Source organism: Aptenodytes patagonicus, chromosome 6 (assembly GCF_965638725.1).
Source record: "Aptenodytes patagonicus chromosome 6, bAptPat1.pri.cur, whole genome shotgun sequence".
NCBI lineage: Eukaryota > Metazoa > Chordata > Aves > Sphenisciformes > Spheniscidae > Aptenodytes > Aptenodytes patagonicus.
Genome location: NC_134954.1, coordinates 54,841,568 through 54,863,558, shown reverse-complemented (window position 1 = coordinate 54,863,558; position 21,991 = coordinate 54,841,568). Strand labels below are relative to the sequence as shown.

General features: G+C 35.6%; 1 protein-coding gene across 1 annotated transcript in view; it reads right to left on the bottom strand.

Annotated features, from left to right (window-relative positions):
* The window catches only part of TTC21B (tetratricopeptide repeat domain 21B), a 45,798-nt gene that overhangs the window by 16,644 nt on the left and 7,163 nt on the right, over window positions 1-21,991 (bottom strand). The window contains 15 exon segments of the mRNA XM_076342720.1: window positions 1,497-1,685; window positions 4,180-4,286; window positions 6,217-6,355; window positions 9,489-9,599; window positions 10,632-10,704; window positions 11,013-11,251; window positions 12,047-12,271; window positions 13,652-13,809; window positions 14,266-14,395; window positions 16,780-16,980; window positions 17,486-17,583; window positions 18,598-18,790; window positions 19,391-19,489; window positions 21,053-21,137; window positions 21,530-21,687. Coding sequence (XP_076198835.1) covers window positions 1,497-1,685; window positions 4,180-4,286; window positions 6,217-6,355; window positions 9,489-9,599; window positions 10,632-10,704; window positions 11,013-11,251; window positions 12,047-12,271; window positions 13,652-13,809; window positions 14,266-14,395; window positions 16,780-16,980; window positions 17,486-17,583; window positions 18,598-18,790; window positions 19,391-19,489; window positions 21,053-21,137; window positions 21,530-21,687 — 2,205 coding nt within the window.

Sequence of the window (21,991 nt, the reverse complement as noted above, 5' to 3'; positions counted from 1 at the left end):
CTAGCAATGTTTTTAAAAATGAATGGAAGAAAACAAGTTCAAATCTACTGAAACTGTAGAAATAGAGATGACTCATTTATACTAGTTGTGGGTAACCAAAAGCATTTTGCTTTCAGTACTCTAAGCAAGGAACAAGTCCTTAATCAGAAATTCAGTCTTAGTTTTTCTAAGATGTCATTGTAATCCGTGTTGCTGGCGAAGTAGGACTAAAGCAAAAATCTCCAGCAAGTGCATCTAACAGAGATATTCAGTACAAATGTCAGTGCGCAGCGTATCTTGTAAAAATGGGAATTGCTTAATAGTATGATTTTAGCAAGAATTGAAGGGAAATGCCATGCTGGTATTTCAGTACTGGTGTGAAAGAAAAAAGATTAAGGTTTTGATACTGAATTACTGGGATGGCATACCACAAAAGCCATAGCTGTACCTGTACTATGACAGGCAGTCTCCTCGCTCTTAATGATAGAATGGGGAAGGCACCCTCCTTTGAAGATTTTAAGGATGTTTTTATTCCTCTCCCAATTTATTTTTCTTCTCCATCATTCTTACAAGATGCCTTGAGGAAACCCTGTCTCAAAGATGCTGAAGTTGTAGCTTTAGGAAGACCTAGATTCTTGAAACCAGAACGCACAAGTTCAAGTATTAAAACCAGGTGAGATGCTGATAATTTAGTAGCTGGTAAATCTGACAATTGTGCAATAAGAAGCAGTAAAATAAGAAGTCTTCACATACACCTAAATATACAACACACATGCTAGAAAATTGTGGAAACCTGACAAAAATTGTATTTATTTATAATCTAAAAAATCCACTAAAGTTGACACTTAATTTTGGTGCTCATTATAAATTTCTTAGCCTTTCGCTTCTCCCTCTCTTATCTCTAAAACCCAGGGCTCTGAAAGGAGAAGAAGGAAGAAGAGGATAAAAATAAGCTCAAATTTACCAGGATTTATCAACAGGCAGACTTGTGGGAAAAAGACAGTGCAGGGAAGAGAGAAGCAGTGCAATAATCACTGCTCAACATCAACATTTTGTGACTAAAATCGGAATCCTACCAAGTCCAGATAAAAGTCTAACACTGCTAAAACACATATAGAAGAGAGAAATTGTCTGAACTGATCGAAATCACTGGGACTTCATTCCAGAAGACAGGCAACAAGGAAGATTGAAACAATCTCCATTATTACTGTGCCGTACCTTACACATCCTCAACTGGTACATGAGGACAGGCTCACTATATGATCTACCGGACAACTCAGAGTGCATGCACACCACCACTTGAATCAGGAGTTTGTGTAAGAGACAGAAATTAGCAATACATACAACTATTCTACCATGATAAGCAATGAAGGGGAGAAAGTTCAAGGCTCTATGCATATCATAAAGCAGAAATAATTGCAAATATACTTCTACACTGTGGATAATTGGAAAAATGTATTGCTAGATATCAAAACTGAATGGAAAAACAATGCAAAATAGTCAGCGGGAGAACTGACCTTGTTATCAGTTTCACAGTGAACAAGAGCTTCTTTGTAAAATTTAATTGCTTTTTCGTAGTTTCGCTGCACTGTAGAATGTTTTGCAATCTCAGCACAAATTTCAGCAGCTAACTGCTTCTGTGCAGGAACTGCATCCAGCTGTTCTATTTGAGTCCGTTTAAGCACTCTGGCTTGTAATTCCCGAGCCTAGTGTGGGGAAAAGAGTGAACAGTCAAAAATTTTCGAAGGAATGAATTTTACATTATCTACTTTAAAATAATGTAATTAATTTTTTAGTGTTCTATAGGCATACTATGTATTTTATAGATTAAACCCCCCAAATAATAAAAAAGCAGGTAAAATTGTCTCCACAATAAAAAACATCAATGAAAACAAGCAAAACAACCCCCCCCAATCTCTCTCCCTCAAGAACCTGCCTCAGACTGCCTTGATTCCCCAAAATTCACATTAAAAACATGCTGAAAAGCAACCTAGTGTTCAACACTTTCAAGAAGATGGAATCCCAATATACTTTTTCTAAAATACTCCTTATGACAACTGCATGCCAATCCAATAATGTGTAATCTACACTTTATAGAACATAATTTTGAGATAACCATACATACAGCATTTTGTGAAACGTAAGGAACAGAACATTAAAGCAAAAAAAAACGGGGAGGGATCCAGTTTACCCCTTGTGTACTTGAATAAAAGGGTGGTATGAACAAGCTTATTTAATACTCCATCTAAGGAATATTTAGGTCAAATACATTCTTTTGAATAAAGATGACACATTTTTATTCCTCTGAATTTCCCCCATATTTCTGTGTTTTGCATTATTTATAACTAAACCTCTTCCCCAGTTCAAATGGTTATATTCCTATAACTACTAGCAGAGTTGTAATCACAAAAATTGCTGGTATAGGACATCATCGAACAAAGCCTCATTATTAAAGAGAAAAGCAATGCTTTTGCACACAAGCCCTACAGTTTTGCTTAGAACAATTTTATCATCATCTCCATGGGTTCCCATTAAGAACTTCCTTAGTCTCCAAGCTACCTTCCTACATCAAAAATATTCAATAGAAGTGTTACATGCCTTTTTCCTTTTCTTTCTTAAAACTAAGCTTTTGATAAGGTGTATAAACAAGACCTCAAAGGCCAAAACCCAGAAGGTATATGTACTTAACCCCCTTTATTAAGTACAGAAAACTCAGCCAAAAAAAAAAAAGCAAAAGTTCTTCAAATTTTGTTTTCTGAGGTCCTTCATTTAGAGAGTGATTAAGAAAAGTCTAGCAGAAGCACAGAGGTAGAGCTCTTTGTTAACAGCAGATGCCCCAAAAGAGGGCAGATAAGGAAATGGCTATGCCCAATTCTGATTATACCTGATCAGTTTTCTTCGATTTCAACTGGAATTCTAGCCAATTAACACAAAAAGATTCCCTCTTTCTGCTCAAGCAGTTTCGTGACTATCTTAACATTGAAATAAAATCTCAGAACAGCTGCTTCGCTCATGTAAAAGTTCACAAGTTGAAGAGGAGGAAGCACTAATATTATTCTTCTTGCCTCCCTACCATTTTGCCTAGCAGGGAAGGAGAATTAAAACACAAAGTAAAATCTGGGGGGAACTTCTAACATCACTCTGAAAACCAAGGGAAGAAACCTGTTTAAGAGGAGGCAATAACATGATGAGCAATTTCCTGCTGAAATAATCAAAATACAGGTGGTTTTGTGTAAATGAATGCAGCAGCAAAAGGAGAAGGAGCAGGAAAAGATTTCAAAGAGACAGGTACAAGGAAGGACAGTTATGAGGGCAGTAACAAAAACAACAACAAAAGAAAAAAGGGGAGAGAGACAAAGTTTTTCAAGTGTGATACTGCTTTGGGTGAAATTTACTAAGGAAGAATGGGGAGAAAAAAAAATTCAACTTTGAGAAAGAAAAAAGTGCATTATACGGAAAAAAGAATAATTTAACAACAGATTAAATAGCAGTATCAGTAGGATTTTAACTCTTACGTACAATTATCTTTTTAACCAACCTACATATTTACTTTTCTTGCTGGTTAGAAGATGCTACCAAAGCTCATTGTTTCTGTAACAGAGTGGAGGTATAATGGAATGTACTAACCCAACCTCTCGCTCAACCTTTGTTGAGAAAGCGTCTTCTAAATGGATTAAATTGTCTCTAGCTTCCAACTTTGTTCTTTCAAGCCTCAGTCTGAGTGATAATGTTCAACTCCAGAACGAACAGATCTTATTGCTATTTAAAATAAATAGTGGTACAACAAAATGACAGGTAGCCATTGAAAGCTGTTCCAGATTGTTCTATGAGTGGTGTTCAGTGCTGAGCTGAAGATATATAACCTACCTGTCCCCATAGGCAATTTTGTTTCCACCTGCTCTGCTAAAACTATGCTCCACACACAAAAGAAGGCATAGTACGAATGCAGGCTTCCAGTAAAAGCCTTCATTCTGATCTAAAATTCAGATAACACTACTCACAAAAAGCTTAGACTTTCTAACCACTTATGTTCTTTACACTTCACACCAGTCACTGGTGCTTTATCCCTACCATGTGTTTTCCTCATTCACAAAAATATTATGGTTAGAATAATATTTTAATATCTCGGATGAAAGTGAAACCAGGGATAAAAGTGAGGACATTACAAGCTTTCTTAGGGTTTTTTGTTTTCCCCTTTACCTGTTGTAATGAAACAATAGCTTCATCAATCTTCTCCATTTTGCTGTAAGTTTTTGCCAGAAGCACCTGATAACGTCCATCTTCCATCAGAGAAGACAATTCATTACCTATAAGAATTACATTAAAAAAACATGATTCTTGTAAGAACTCATGCTGGTAAAGTCAAAGAAAGATGAAGCTCTCTACATAATCCAGGCAAGAGCTTAAGTGAAAAGTTCACAGCTCGATCTTATGTATTTAAGATTGTGATTTGATTTGGTGTGTTGTTAGTGGGCAGAGTAAACATTACAACCTACAAACGGAGTGAGATTTAAGGCCAAAGACATTGAAAGATGCAAAAGGAATACAAAACAATTGACTGTCTAGTCTATTTGCATTCTCAGAAATATGAGAGAAAAGCTTTTGATTTAAGTGGAAAGGAAATAAAGCCCCTCCTGACATTTCTTGTCTAAATCCTCTTCAAAGTCAATGAAAAAGTGTTCAAATTGATTCAGTGAGTGCTACTGTACACCCAAAAAGCATAAGATTGCTTGATGAAATTTCTAGTCGGACCTCAAACTACCTTTCTTTTGCTAGAGTCTGGAACAGACATTAATACAACCAGTTATCTTAACTGAAGTATGTTGTATCTACTCAAAAAGCAGCAGGCTACTTTTGAATAATGGTTAAAATACATATGCATAGAATAATATTTGAAGAATACAAGTTCTCCCCAGCTTGTATTCATTTTAATCTCTTGACAAAGTGGTATCTTGAGCACAGTTCCACAGTAAAACATAAAAGCCACCAAAATCCACGTTTTAACTTTATTAAAATTAAAAAAATAAAAGTATATTGAGCTATACTCTATTAGCAAACTGTCTTCAAAGTGCTGTAATTGTGACATGCTGTTCTAAATCAGAGAATAGGCCACGTAGCCAACCATGTAAGATCATTCCCTCCAGTACATTTCCTATACTTCATTTTTCTTTCACAAATGAAGGGTATTTTAGCATTTCTAAAAAAAGATATTAAACTGTTCAATAATTTTCCCAATCAGCCAACAAGATATACTTTTTTTCCCACGTAGAGAATGCGCGTGTATCAAAGACGTACAAAAAGGATATTGGCTTACGTACTTTTTGCTTCATTGTAAGATGGAAGAGAAGATTTTAAAGTACATGGGGCAAACTGTATTTACTGCTACTTTATCTTTCCACACTAGAAGATCAAGCTGTCTTGAGCATGATTATTAAATTAGCCAGATCCTCAAAGGCTTAACTAAGACAGGAATATAATGTTAAATCAGAGGATTTTTTCAGTAAGAAGCAAACAAGACAGAAAACCAACACTCCCCTACACAGTATGAAAGACCAGTAAAATAGTGACATAAGAAAAACTTACAGAAGGGACTAGTAATAAGACTTGATAACACTCTTTCTGTATTCAGATAGCCAGAAAAGTTAACAAATATAATTAAACCACTGCAAAAAGAACTGCAAAAAGATTTCCTTAATTAAGGGTATAGCTCAATAGCTCACACTAAACACCTTAAAACTTAATTGCCTTTTAACAAAAACAAGGAAAAAAATCCAAAAGTTTTAGCTTTGTAAGTGCATATTCCTAACATGTAAAAGAGGGTCCTAAGAGACATCTTCAACCACTTCAATCTCTGCTCTGAAGGGTACTTGGTAGCATTTACCACCTAAACAACCATTCCCTAACAGCAGGAATGACTCATCTATACTTGATCAATTCAGAATAAGAACATTTGTTAGCACAGAAAAGAAAGAACCTTGAATGTGTGGAGCTCTGCTATTTTATTTACCGACTTCCATCTATCACAGATGTTCCAAGTTTAAAAGTCCTGGCAAAAGCACCTTTAAATTTAAGTGAAGTTTATTTTAGAGTACATTTCTCATTTATCACTTAATAGTTTCCTGTGTTTTACAGTGCAAAAAAAGTTTATATGGAACTTGTTTATTCCTTAAAATCATGCAGAAAACACAAACAACAGTAGAAATTGTATGTTTTGCTGTAAATTAGTAACATTCCTACCAGGCTCATGATCTAAAGCTTGCTGAAGTACTTTTTCTGCCTTTTCATACTGCTTCAGTTTCATTAAAAGCTCAGCCAAATCATAGCAAAGGAAATTCTGTTGACCGCTTCTCAATGCAGCCTCATAGTAACCGATTGCCTAAAAGGAAGAAACAAAAATCTGAGTTATTATTTAAAGACAAATCTTAAAGACAACCACCTTGCTACTTAGGTATTTAATAACATGCTGCTTAGAGTTTTCTCTACTTTCTTCACTTCTCTCGTAATGAAGTCATTTCTAATAAATACTGTATTAAAAAGATGTTATTTAGTTGCAAGTTCAGGCTTCCAAAAATGTAATACCAAATTAAAGATAAATAGAATAACTAGAGCCCACATTTTGATAAACATGCATTTACATAGCCTAACCACATTATCACGTTCTATCTTTGACAGGGTCACTGCCATTTAAACTACATTTTCATTAGCTGCTGAAATTGTATAATTCCAGTCAGACTGGAATCATAAAGTTCTGTTTATTTTTCCAAAGTCTACGTGCAAAACATGAAGATAAAAGAAGTAACGAAAAGTTTAAAAATATCAACTAGGCATAATCTAATAGAAAGGAGTCTTCTCTCTTTGCATTTTTAAACATAAAACCTGACAAACATACCCATTAAAAAAGTCAAATATTTACTCAAGAAAAAAAGCAATGTTCTGGATCAATAAACTATTGATGTTACTTCTCTAAGTAAAGGGAAAAATGAGAACTGGAATTATATTGAAAAGTTACATTTCCAAAATGAATTTGAAATATTTTATTAACTTTTATTGTTTTAAAATAGAACATGTTTAGACATGCATAATAATGCACATATCAGGCAGGTTACCTATTTAGGCTTAAGCATCCTAAAGATAATATAGCTGAAGCATCAAAATAAAAAATTAGAGTCCATAAAACACCCATCACCATATAGATTACAAGTTTTTCTATAGCAGCTCTAGGAACCTTCACAGTACATTAGATTATTACACACACCAAGAAAAAAAAGGTCTGAAGTATCATGGAGTAAGGTAGGAATCATATACTGAGCTGCTTGTAATACTGACCTAAACAGAAGCAAGTGAAAATCCTAACATTGCAAACACAAAACACAATTTGGACACACCCTCCAGCAGTTTGAGGTTGCCCAAATAAAATCATTTGCTCCTGCAAGTTTTCCCCAAACAGTTTCTTCTGTTTTTCCTACAATAAGAAGTTAAAGCCTCTATTACTACTCTCCTAGTAGTAGTAATAGGAGATGTAACATCTCCTAAGGCTAGGAGATGTAACAAGACTGGGTCAATGGAGTAGTAGTTAAACATGGTTTTGAGCACAGGCCCAAAACCACATAAACTGCAAGTCACCAGAACTACAATTCACCAGATTTGTATCCACCAACGTGTAATTGTGCCTTTGGCCAGATATTTTGAAGGGGATCTACAAACTTACTTTCAGGATAAAAAGACTGTTTAGTGCTTTAAAGTGAAAGGCTTCCCTTCTATCCAACCTGAAAAGAGTGAAAGTGCAGTTGACTGATCACATTGCACATAACCAAGAACCAGCTCATACGTCACAAATATAAAAACTGTATATTCCCGGAACAACACACTGATTATTTCACATTCAATGTGATAAGACAGAAATCTCTAATGGGATTTCTATGCAACAGAACTCCCCAGTCACTGCTTGGTAACTTGCTTGGTCACTAATTGTCTTCCTGAAAAAAATCTATTAAATAGACATTCCCAGAAAATGGAGAACCTTTGGGTTTACACCATGTTTCTCCTTAGGCAACCTCCTGGCACAATGGTAATAAACATGCAACTTTAAACAGGTAAGATGATGGCGTATTAAGACATTGCTTGAAAGAGTCTGTGCAGTATCACTTATCTAAGCTGGTAATACACAAATTCAGACTGGAACTTTCAATTAGTATTAAGCCTGACAAGAAGTGATGACAGGAGCTAATAGTCCTATCCTGAATCCAAGGCAGAAAATAGATTTCAAAGAATCATAGAATGGTTTGGGTTGGAAGGGACCTTAAAGATCATCTAGTTCCAACCCCTCTGCCATGGGCAGGGGCACCTTCCACTAGACCAGGTTGCTCAAAGCCCCATCCAACCTGGCCTTGAACACTTCCAGGGATGGGGTGTCCACAACTTCTCTGGGCAATCTGTTCCAGTGCCTCACCACCCTCACAGTAAAGAATTTCTTCCTAATATCTAATCTAAATCTACCCTCTTTCAGTTTAAAACCATTGCCCCTCATCTCACCACTACACTCCCCGATAAAGAATCCCTCCCCATCTTTCCTGTAGGCCCCCTTTAAGTACTGGAAGGCTGCTATAAGGTCTCCCTGGAGCCTTCTTTACTCTAGGCTAAACAACCCCAACTCTCTCAGCCTGTCCTCATATGGGAGGTGCTCCAGCCCCCTGATCACCTTTGTGGCCCTCCTCATAACTTCTTCCACGTCCAAGAGAGGTAGAGAGACCATTATTTGAAATAACTTCCATAAGTACAGAGGAAGGTTGTGCTAAGCATTTATGGAACAGGTGCTGCTGAAACAAAGCACAGAGCCGTTTCTCTTACTTGGTCTCCCAGGCACTTTCTGTACCCATTTACTATTTGTTATTTCAATACAAGTGACTAGAAAAAAGAGCAGATACTGAAAGTTAGGAAGTTGGCACTGATTCCTCTACAATTTAAACTTGTCTATCAATCCACATCAAAGCCACTTGTACAGAATGTACATGCCAGCTTGGGAAGATGTCGGTTTCCTCCAAAAAAGAAATGAGAAACTCTCAGCTTCTTTCACAGCACATATGCAGAAGAATACTGTAAACACAAAACAGTTAAGTCTTTTGGCAACATGGAGACTATTTAAGAACATTGTATTAAGAGGCTCAGTGAGATGTAAACAAAACATAAAAGACCCAAGTTCAAGATTCCTATATGTAAGCACTAAGGGTACAATCATACCGTTTCCCCAGCACTACAGTCCTGCTTGCTTCTTTCCCAGGCTGTCCCAAAACACTTTCTTCCTTTCCCTGTCCTGTGCAAGGGCCACAGAGCTGACCGACCAGATATTCTGAAGAGGATCTACAAACTTACTTTCAGGATAAAAAGCCTTTTTAGTGCTTTAAAGTGAAATGCTTCTTCTACCCAACCTGAAAACAAAATCAGGCAAAGCCCACATATTGACAATAATGGACACAATACTTAATTAGCCTAATACAGTACTTGTAGAATACCTTTGAATAGTTATGCATTTTGATTAGGGCTTTTCCAATTTTACTTGCTAAAGCTGGATCTTTTGGATTTTTCTTCAAGGCCTGCTCGTAGACTTCTATGGCTTCATCAGGCTTCAACAGCAAAAGATAAAAACACAGAAGTCAAGGATTAAGATAAAAAGTGTATGAAGAAAACAAAATCTGGTAACACCTCCAGGAATGACTGCCAAGTACTACTGGTTCATGAGCTACAATACTTCTGAGAGAAGAATGGTCACTATGAAATTGCAGGAAGTATAAAACCCATGTAAATTTACATTTCCATACTAAAACAGAAAGTGGAGAGAACTTGGCAAACAAATGAGTTTGAATTAACCCAATTCTTTTTCCACTGAAATTTCTCTACTACTATTTTCACTAGTGAACAAACATATGCAATCTTATTACTGTGTTGGAAGATCATCCATTTCTCTACCCTAGCTACGTTATAGCAGATCTAAACAAATTCCCTTTTGCTTTATAATTCTTCATTAAGGAGAAAACTACACACAAACATTAATAAGTAAACAAACATTAATCACCTACAGATCCCCAAACTAATAATCTAAACTATTAGTTGCATGTCTTAACCCAATCTATTCTTTCAAAACATGAATTTAAATGTGTATCCTTCAAATTCCTATGTCCACTTGACTACATTCTCTTCTACAAATACTGAATAACATTTCCAGTTCCTCAAGAAAGCAAAGGATGTAAAAAAAATGTATAGGAATTCAATAATTTAATTTTTTTAAATAAAACTTTCAATACGAGAACTAAGTTACCTAGAATTATTCTAAGCTTCAGAACTCTTCTAAACATCTCCAACTTCTTTCTGAATTTAATTTAGGTCTCATTTTAGATTTTTGTTAGTCTTATGGGTCAGTGGTGTTCTACAGAAAATTCTCTCCTTGACTTTCACCCGGTCAGTTATTAGAAGAAACCCATTTTCAACAGCTTTTTTCTCTGAACTTAGAACAGTTACGTTTGTAGCCAGTAATTATGTTTCTTTACATCCTAAAGCAGTTTGCCAACTACTAATAAGAGTCAGCATGCTACATTGTCTCAACTTGCCAAAGTCAACAAATGACTCAATCATTCTATTAATCCCTAGCACCCACTTACCTCTTGAATATTCATGTATGCATCACCAAGAAGAAGAAAAGTATGAGCACTTGGCAGTTTTTCTACTAGGTCTCTGGAAACAGAAGACAGAACCTCGCTCAATATTTAACATGTCAATACTGGTATCTAAACAACAACAAACAGGGCACAACAATTTTATCCTCTGCAGATTTTAGTTTTTATTTCTGAAAATAAAACAAAAAAATCTGAGCTATCTTTCCAAAATAGGACTTCCAATTACTGCTTTAAGTGTTACAACACTTACTCAAATGAATTCATTATGTCACTAAATATTTCTGACTTATTGTAGTAGAAAGGGAAAAAATGGCTCACCATGCTACCATTAAACATCTAGGAAAAGATATACACACAAACTTTTACCTATAGCAGCCAGCATATAACTTCTTATCTTTCCTGTACTGAAGATAAATATCTGCCATTTTTTCTTTAGCTTGTACAAAGTAAGGCTGTTCAGGTGTAATATTTCGGAGCATAGTCAAGGCTTGTTCAACATCTCCTTGAGCAATTGCCAGATCTGCATTTGCAATCACAACTCTTAGCTCCTCAGGAGTTCCAGAAAATTCATTAATGGCGTCTTGCAGTATGATAGCAGCTTCATGCTGCAGATAATAAAACCAATAGAATTAATGTATTTCCTGTTGTTGAACAGCCAAAAATAAAGATATCATAAGCAAATGAATGTCTGGGGGCATTACACAAACCAACCAAAAAACCACAAAAAACCCCAAACCATAGTATCCATTTGTTTTGCTAAAACACTAAAAGTGTTCTTTTTTCCTCTTTATTTTGTAAGTAAAATTTATGTGATATGAACTACCAGAAAAAGTTTTAGTAGAGAAAATAACATTTGCATTGCACATACACAAGGAGATGCTCAAAATTCAACTGGACAATGCCTTTAGCACCTTGCTCTAACAGGTCCTGCTTTGAGCAGGATGACCTCCAGAGGTCGCTTCCAACTCCACGATTGTATGGCTTCTCTTATATTCTTATACATATGTACTGTCCTACTGTTTATTAAGATACAGCTGATAGTAAGGATGCTGCTACACAAAGATAAGGACACAATCCAAAAATATTTCTAATAGCATTCTGACAGCAAAACAAGAATCTACATGCCAGCAAATGAACATCAACAGTATCTCCTCCTCAAAATTAAAAGGGGTATTGTAGACTCAAAATTGAGCACCTGCAGGTAGTTTTTTTCCCTCTGTACAATTTAAGGTACAAGCTGTCAAGTCAGGTATTAACATCTTGGAAATTTACCAAGCAAATCCTCTTGGTAAAAGAAGTGATGCTTTTCTGTTCTGAACTAGGGGATAGACACTTCTGTTAATGGGAAAAGGAAATTGTTTTCAGGTATGTATTATACCTTAACAAGTTTGCCATCTTACCGGTTCTCCATTCAAACGATGAGCTTCTACTAACTCTAGGAAGACAGACACACGATCACTTGCATCGATTTCAATTCTTTTTCCTTTAGTTTTTGAGGAAGCTGTAGGTTTTCTCATTCCAGGCAAATTCTTTGCCATCTGTAAGGTCTTAATAGCTTCTGATAATTCTCCCATCTTCTTCTGGGTTTGGGCCTTAATTAAGTGATAAACAGGATGTTCTCTCACCTAAAAAAATATAATGATATAAGAAGATTCCAAGTTTTACTTTATGCATAGTATTCAAACCCCTTGAAAGAAATTTTCCTTTTTTTTTTTTTTTAACATTGACCTCAGTTCCTTCTTTCCTCCAAATAAATCCAATTTCAATTTCAGTAATTTACTTATGAAAATATTAGAATTTTCAGAGAGTATGCAAACTAGTAATTAAGTAAGTTTTAATTAAGAAAGAAAAACTATTCCATGAGATGAGACTTTGGGATAGAAAAACATTCATTACAGCTTTATTTGAAACTAGACTGAATTTTAAGGGATTTTACACATCTCCCACACTGCTGTATGCACACTTCATTACGCTATTAATTAAAAAAAGTATACAATCATTTGGCACAAGTCCTGCCTGCCATTTCTCCACCTTCTTAAAACATACTTCACATGAAAAGGAAATGTCGATAAGGGAAACGTAACTGTGTACAAAGTTGCAAGCACCTCAGCGTTTCTTACTTAAGAAACGTAGTAGGTAGTTAACGTAGAGGTAGTTAATATTCAGCTTTCTTGCATCACTTGGAGGAAGGAACCAAGATGGGAGCATGCTTGCAAGAAAATGGTAGTTTGTCACTTTTCAGCCAAGCTCTGTCAAGAGACTTAGCATAACTCAGACCTAATGAGTGCTGTGTAGAGCGTTCCCTACTCAGTGTTAATTGTACATAAAGTTCCACTGATGTCAACAAATCAAAAATCCCATACTGCAATGTAATAGCCCCAAGAAATAAAACTGGTGTGGACCACTGCAAAACAGTGGAAGTTTTCTAATACAGTGCTTAATTTACCAAATTTGCTCCTGATGGGACAGAAAAGATGGACAAAGATGTGACATTAATGGAAGAGAACATAGCATATGGCTACTCTCTTAACACTTAAGAGTGCTTAATGCAGCATGAATTGTCCAGAGGTAACTACAGACCCCTTCTGATCGCCTCATGCATCTGTGCATATCTTCATCAGCAATTGTACATCTGTGCAAAAAGTCCAGAAACAACACTGGATTACTCTTCAAGTCGTTCTATGCTGGCTTTTAAAGACTGTTGCAAGGTTAGTCTGGAATTACGAATTCTGTTTATGTAACATGTTTTTAATATTTATGTAAAGATTTGAGAAAAAGCTACCATTTCTTTCTTTTGTATTTCAAAACAATTTCAGTATGTTGTAATAAGGTATTAGTTTTGTCTTTATGGTCATTTCTTTCATAAATATTCAGATACCATGTTCATAAAAACATTTAGACATTAAACTTGTAGTGGAAGAGTCATAAAAAGTTCCGTTTAAAAATTATTATATACAAAAACATACAACTTCAGATGATTGACTGGATTCTTTTGTCCAGCTCACCTCAAAATTGTAGCTCAGACAAAGTTCCAAGGATTGAGAACACAGTTTAGTATTGTTTTGAGCCAAATACACCTGGGCCATCAGTAAGTGTGCCTCTGCGTAAGAAGGATTCCTTTCAAGACAGTAATGTAGATTACTATATGCTGCTTCAATATCCCCTAGGAAGTTAAAAAAGGGAAAGTAAAAAAATAGTTGATATGAAATACAGTGGTTAAATATAGAGCATTTATTAATTATTCACCAATTTTATAATTTGGGGTTTTTTTAAATAAATGTAAGCAAAGTGAGTAAGCTCATCTATGAAGTATTATGTGGCTACGAAATGAAATCAAAACCAGCTCAAAGGTAAGCTATTTTCCCATTGTTCCATCTGTAAATCATTCAATAAGTGACCTTTTTTGGAAGCAATAGATAAAAAAATACCATATTTATGTGTCTGTACAATTAAGATACGCTCATACAAATCACAAAAAAGACAGTGCAAATGTTCTTCACTTAGCCGTACTGCAGTGTTCTGCAGTGAAAGAAAAATATTCATTATGATTTAGAAGTGTGAAATTAATTTTTTATATTAAAGAAAGAGGTGGATAGCTAACCATTCATATAACTATTACCTGACAAGTATTTCACTTTTGCAATTAAAAAGACTGCTTGTTGAAGACCAGGCACAGTTTTTACCACAGTTTCAAGAACAGAAGCACAGTGCTTGAGAAGTGGTGAAGGAGACTGTCCAGGACTTGCAGGCTAGGAGTAAAAAAACAAAAACAAAACAAAACAAACAACACTTCAGTTGACAGGTTTTGGACTTAGATTTCATTCTAAGTCTGAGCTTCACTTTAGACTCAAATGAGCAACAGCAAAGCATTGTTAATTTTCTTCAGCCCAAAAAGCTGAAAGCTGTCATTGTGAAGAAATATAAAAATATGTTTTAGATTTAAGAGGGCAACTTCTTGATATCAGCAGGAACACAAGAAGCCTCATGGACTTCAAGGATGATAAAATGCTTCAGATCTGACATAAGCTTAAGAGTCAGTCCATAAACATTTGGCGACATACTCTGAATTACCATGCCAACTCATCCAACACAATGGTAACATGAACTAAATTTCAAGAGAGCTGAAGGGGGAATGAATGACCAGAAGGATGAGAACAAAAGGTTGTGGTCTTGTCCCTCCTACCCTCATTCTATGCCACAGAACATACCCATACTGCTAGCAACAAACTGAAAATAGCAGCTGAGAAATAGCTACTTTCATGTAAACTGCTACTACAATGCATCACATTTTAGCTGCTCATTATTAGAAATGTTGTTCATTTCCCTCTATTACTTTAGCTAGTTGCTAATTGTTATATATAAAAAAGGAAAAGGCAACCTAAAGATCCTTCCATTCACAGGTAACATTTCCACAGGACGCATGACCTGGGGAATAAGCAATCCTCCACTATCAAACTGGAAGCCTCCACCACCTGGCTAAACTCCTCACTTTCTAATACCACAAACTCCTTTTTGCAATAAAGAGAGAACGAAACTTCAGGAAAACCCTATCTTTTCTTTTACAAACCTTTCTATGGACAATAGTTCAGGAAAAAGTTTTCATTCCAAATTAAAAAACATCATCGCCATTAAGTACTTCTGGAATATACCCCAGGGAAACCTTCAGACAAGACACTACCTCATAGAATGACACTTCTTATTTATCTCCATCTGCGACATGAAATCGTCATTGCTACTGATGTTTTAGACTTTCAAACATTACTATTTCATTATAGATGGTGGGACAGATCATAACAATGGAAAACTACTTATTTGCCTGCTAGATTATTATTCTGAAATAGCCGGGAGCCGGCTCCTGTTATCCTGTCATTAGCAGATTTCTAGTCTAATTATATACCTTCCCATAAATATTTGTTTATGTACAGTTTTAAAAACTATTTAAGGAAGACACTATTTAAAGAAACTTTAAATGTGTTTCTTCTGCTTTCGAGATGTCAGGTCCCCATTCAATTTATTAAGTTCTACATGCCTTTGTTGCCAAAACTAGCACAAGCAAATTCAGTCACAAAAAATTAGCCATCTAAGTAAGTGAGATTTTTCTTTGGAATTAGTAATAATAATATAAAAAAGTAGTTGTTGTGGTTTAACCCAGCAGGCAGCTAAACACCACACAGCTGTTCGCTCACAACTCCCCCTCCAGTGGGATGGGGGAGAGAATCGTGGGGTGGGGGGGTGGGGGAACCAAAGTAAACTTCATGGGTTGAGACAAAGACAGTTTTTAATAGGACAGAAAAGGAAGGGAAGAGACAACGACAACAACAACAACAACAAGAATATACAAAGCAAGTGATGCACAGTGCAATTGCTCACCACCCGCCAACCGATGCCCAGCCAGTCCCCAAGCAGCGGCCCCCGGCCAGCTTTCCCCAGTTTATGTACTGAGCATGACGTCACATGGTATGGAATGTCCCTTTGGCCAGTTTGGGTCAGCTGTCCTGGCTGTGCCCCCTCCCAGCTTCTCGCTGGCAGGGCATGAGAAGCTGAAAAACCCTTGACTAGCGTAAGCACTACTTAGCAACAACTAAAACATTGGTGTGTTATCAACATTGTTCTCACCCTAAATCCAAACCTAAGCTACTAGGAAGGAAATTAACTCTATCCCCAGCCAAAACAGGACAGTAGTATTCCACCTATTTTTACCAACACACAAAAGAAACTGAAATGGAGAAAGAACATATGTGTATTGAAAAGATATCCTGAGCTCACAAAAATATTTCAATAGGATCGTCCGTGTGAACATCCTAGTTTCATATTGAGATAGTTCTATTCACTGTATTGTTACAGTTTCCTGATCAAGAGAGATACTAAAAAAATACATACACAGTGCATTAAACAAATACCCCACGTTTCCTCAGGTGTCGTTATTTCAACCTGCTCACTTCACAAAAGATGTGTTTTCATAGTTATTTTGATTAAATAGTGATATAATATCTTAAAACACATTTTTACTTCAAATAAATTCACATTTTAAGAGGGAAAATTTACAAAGTTTTTGCTTCATGATTAACTGATCTCAAAACGAAATCCAAGAATAATTTCCATTTTCAGACAGATGTGATCTACAGCTGCTTACCTGTGCTGGGCAAAAATTAAGATATTCCCTAATGATTTCTAGCAAGAAATCAGGGTTTAGTTTTTCAAAATATTCCACACCAAGAGGAAAACCATGCAAAGATGAAAAGTGAGTATCCAGAACATCATTCAATAAGGCAATAACCTCTTCTTGTCTCTTATGTTTTTTCATAGCTAGGACTGCACACAAGAAAGATAATTCCTACAGAAAAAAAAGAAATAAAACATTCTCCATATTCCACATACGTTCATCTGTTACTCATACAATATTACATAATTATTAATGTTAGCCATTTCTTCTTTATATTTAGGGATACTGTAAGACATTTAGTATGTTCACTGTAAATGACACTGATTATTATATCAATGCATTCCTTAAATTTGTGCAAGAAGCTGTAAGTTTTTCTGAGCGCAAAATCCTGAAAATAATTAATATCCCTCCCTTCCTGACATTTTAAACTTATCTTCAGAGATAAAGCACTGCAGGAAGGCAACGATGTTTTTGCTCTGGAAGCAAACAGCCTTGTGCTGCAAAGTTACGCAACACATTAACTTAGATTGATAGGAAGAAAAACTGAAATTTAGATTTAATGGTACTCCATTAAGAACGCTCTGCTCAAGTGACTGAAATATAGAACACGAAGTAGCTAGTAGACCACAATTCAGATTGTAACCAAAGTATTTTAATGAAGGAAGATGTCTCATACCCCAGATTTCCCAATGGACTGTTGAATTTCATTGAGAAACTCCAACTGCTGCTCTGCATCTTCTAATTGCCCTTGTATTAGCTGACAACGGATAATTCCTGTAACATATGTAAACATTTTATTGCAGATTTGTCGTCTTAGTCAAGCACATGCTTTGTTTTCCAGAATTCACTTTTTCTCTCCTCAACCTCTTCATAAAGTGGTGATATGAGAAGAAAGAATAGATCAAGACTTATGGTAATACAGATTTTATGCACTTAGAAATACCTAGGATAGATGATACACAGTTGATACATTTATATATGCAATGCTATAAAGCAGTTTCGTGGAAAGATCTCGTCCCTTATGTTACAAAGTCTAAAACAGTAAATCTTCAACTGGTTCTCGACTAAGTAGAAGCACCATAAAGTTTGGCTTCTAAATTCAGAACAAGTACAAGAAGCAAAATAAAATAAAAAAAAGCCACCCACACACCCCCAACCACACACACAATCCACTCCTACCCTCTAAATTTTTCGTACTGTTTTAAGTTTCAGATTAGAAGGCAATGGCATAGTCAAGGAGAAAAAATGCAGGGGAAAATCCGTGAAGCAAGTACTCTCCATTTTCTTGACAGCAATTGTACTTTATCAAAAGTAATGTTTTTTAAAGAACATAACGTGTACATAAGAAGTATCAGATGTTTTGACTCGATTATGTTTTTCAATCTAATTTAGACACATATATAGCCATGGATAGCTTGTTCTATCTTGAATTTTTTATTTTTGTAGTTCATAAGAGTTCTCTAGTTCTTAGGCACTACAGAAATAAAAAAAACACAACCCCCCCCCCAAAAAAAAACCTATACAGCCATGTCTCTGTCCTTACCGTTACTTTGAGAGTTCTAATTTAAGAGTAAAGTTTCACTTTTCAAAAGGAAGACCAAAAGACATATCCAGTGAGGAGAAACTGTTGCTACAAGGAAGACAGCATAACATGAATCAGGAAGTACTGCCCAATGCTCCTGTTCTAATAGTTCTAGATTTTCCTAGTAGCAGTAGTAGGAAAACGATCAAAAAGCATCGTCTGTGTCTTAAGACCAGTAAAAACAAAAAGAAAGTGTAAGACCTTACCAGTTAGTGCAGAAACACTTGTTTCATCAAGTGTCATAGCAGTCTTGTACCATTTTAAAGCTTCTTTCACTTTCCCTTGTAAAATCATTTGGTAGCCAAGTTCAGTAGCAAATTCTGCATTGTCAGATGCCAAATCAGATGCTCTTTCAACTAAGGTTTGTGTATGTTGAAGGATGAGTTGGTTCCGGCCACACTAATGGTAAGAATAATCTTTAAACCTTAAGTTTTTCTTATCTTTCAGATTCCCTTAGAAAAACACACTGAATATTGCTGTAGCAGTTGAGACAACAACATCTCATGTAAGACTAATATAATCTGTAGTAATTCTATAAAAATTGTGACATTAAAGTGTCCTGGATTCAAACATAAATATACAATACCATACAATAAGGAATAATTGATAGTTGCTTTGAATGCTTCCTTAAAACAATTCTGATAAATACAAACATTAAAGAAACCTTCAGTTTCAAGGCTATGTGATTAACCTTGTCATTTTATTACATTAAGAATATGGTTGGTGAACATTTGAGTGTGTTTTCATTGGAACCCTGTTTTTCATTTCAAAGCAAGCATTAAAATCATTTTTGAAATGAGATGGCTTACATATTGTAATTCATACTGAATGTAAAACTTATAAAGTGTAGTTACCAAAGGCTACAAAAGGTAATCTATTTCAATTGTCTGCAATCTTCTACTTTTTAGTAGACATTTAACATCTGTCTACCAGAAAATAAAACAAAAAACAGGATAGATAGATAGTTGTATGCTGCTTAAGAAAAAAAAGCATACTCACTGTTCTACTGAAAGCTAAAGCCATTTTACAGAAGAGCTGCGAATTACGTGGTTCTAACCTGTCCAGTGCTTTAGTTAGGTCTCCCAGTCTTGCTGAAGCCTTGGAGAAAAAGGAGTAACATAAGTAATAGAAAGAATGAACAAATCAGGACAACTGAACAGTTTTCCCTAAAAACTAGTCACATATTTTACAATGCAATAATATCTTGAAATTTAAACTCAGAAGTTTTCAGGGCTAGGAGTTAGATTTATTTTGGAATTCCTAGAAAAATACTTTGGAATAGTAAAGTGACAGTAAGTAGATCACGTGTCCTCTATACATGCTCTAAAAAAAGTGAAAGACTTGAGCTGAATCTGATATAATGGAAGAGTCCCATAAAGCAAGATAGTCCGACGAATCTGATCTGTGAATCTTGTTCGGGCTTCAGTGTGATACAGACACACATGCTCAAACCCAAAGCACTTTCAAGATGCTCAGACTTTTAACATCACAGTTTCTCAACCCCCCTAAGATACTTTAGACATTTCTGGGGTTACAATAATAAGGTACATGTTTTTTTAAATATGATTTTAGATGTAGACACCTGAATCATGTTTAAATCTCATCAGGTTTTTTAATTTTTTCCTAGACATGGGTCTTAGTCACATGTAACATTTTACCCCAGCATCTCTTGTTTACACCCTACCATGTCCAGAAAGCTTCATTCCTGGACGGCTTTATTGAATTTGAGTCTGCAATTGTTACTGCTTCTCCACATTTCCTATGATTGTGCATAAGTAAGACTTAAATTTGATTATAAATACACTAATGACTAAAGAGTTCTTTGCAGTAACTAAAAATGTGTTAAACAACCTAAAATACCTTTTCCTCTACAACTTGAAAAAACCTACAAAACACTGAAAACACTTTACTTTTTTTGCTAAATCTCCACTTAAACTATACCAGCATTTTTGCATAATGAGAAAAAGGTATTTAAAACTATTTAATGATTTTTTCATGACAATTTAGATAATGTATTTTAAAATTTCCTGAAAAATGGCACAAGCACCATAAGTACAAAATACATGCATATGTCCCTGTGCAGAAAAGGATCTTGGGAGTAGAAGGAAAAGTTAAAGAGAATTCTTAGAGCTAAAAAAACCCCCAGTAACCATCAAAAAAGGATGAACAAAGCACAGATTATATAACCTAACATCGTAGACTGTTAAGTGACTATGACGCCCTTCCAAAAATTTATCACTACACGACCTCATTATTTCCCTTATTTTAATTAATAAAATACTTAAAATTAATGGAAGGCTTACAATAACTTATGAATTTATCAAAAGAGCATTTAAACAATAAAAGATCACTTTGATGATTCAAATCAACATCATTCAATTAACTGTCCAGAGGAGACTTCTGTTTGGCTTGATTCCGGTTCTCTGGAAAGATGGAGGTAAAAAATTACATTTCCCTTGGCATCCAGAAACCACCCCAACAATAAGCTAGAGCAGCCATTTGAGTCAGAATAGATGAATATACCTCTTCCTGCAGATAAGCAGTGTAGCACAGGACCAGACAAAGTATACGAGGAGAAGACATAAAGAAGATAGTGCATGTGGCATCTAGTCCCCGCAAAAGCTGTGTTATGCTCAACAGTCTGCTAATAAAGAGACTCACCTCAGATACATTTCCTTCCCTGCACAGATAATGCAGGGCCTCCATTCTTATGGCTTCTAAATTGAGGGCATCTTTCTGCAATAGTCTAAAGCCAAACAAATGTGAATGTAAAGAAACCAAATCAAAACCTTTGCTCAATCATCTGCTTTATCCTAAAAGGGGAATAAAATAACTTGTATTGTACAGTCACTTTAAGTCATAGCTCTCAATTGAAAGCACAGCTTTGTTACTTCATTACTATCTCAAAAAAGGTCCTCTTCCATCCAAAATGGATTCACATATTGATGTAGTATCCTCACAGAATTGCAAGGCTGGGTTCTAATAAAACTTAATTTAGTTTAAATTTATTTAAAAAAAAACTGATTTAACTAATTCAAATTCATTAAAAATTAACGGAAACCTATCTACTTTTGTTTCAAAGTTTACAGCGTAAACATGGCAAGAACACAATTAGTGCTGTGCTACTTCATACTCAACCTTTGTGCCGTTTCAACTGCCTGCTCCCAGTCCTGCAAGGCTAGTTGTAGCTTCATTTTCTTTATGAAAGCAGGAATGAAGTTTGGAAAGTTTGCAATTATCTGGTTCACAGTTTCCAGAGCTCCTGAATAATTCTGTCGAACCTCAAAATACTGTGCCTAATGGAAGGAAGAGAAGTCACATCAAAAGCCTGTACACTCACGTAGGTGAGAAGATTCTTTCATACAGAAACCAGGAAAAAGCGCTAGCGAGAGAAAAATCTTTTATTAAGTAATAGTTTTACTTCAGCATCAACCACAACTAGAGATACTGCAACAATCAAATAGCAAAAGATGACGTGTAAAACCTGGTGCGTGGTAAGCACTCTATAACAAAGGTAATTGCAGCATTGACAAGTTACTAGTCAGTTACAAGCAAGAAAAAGACAGAGATGTAGCTGAAGAGTAAAATTTTCTTATTAGG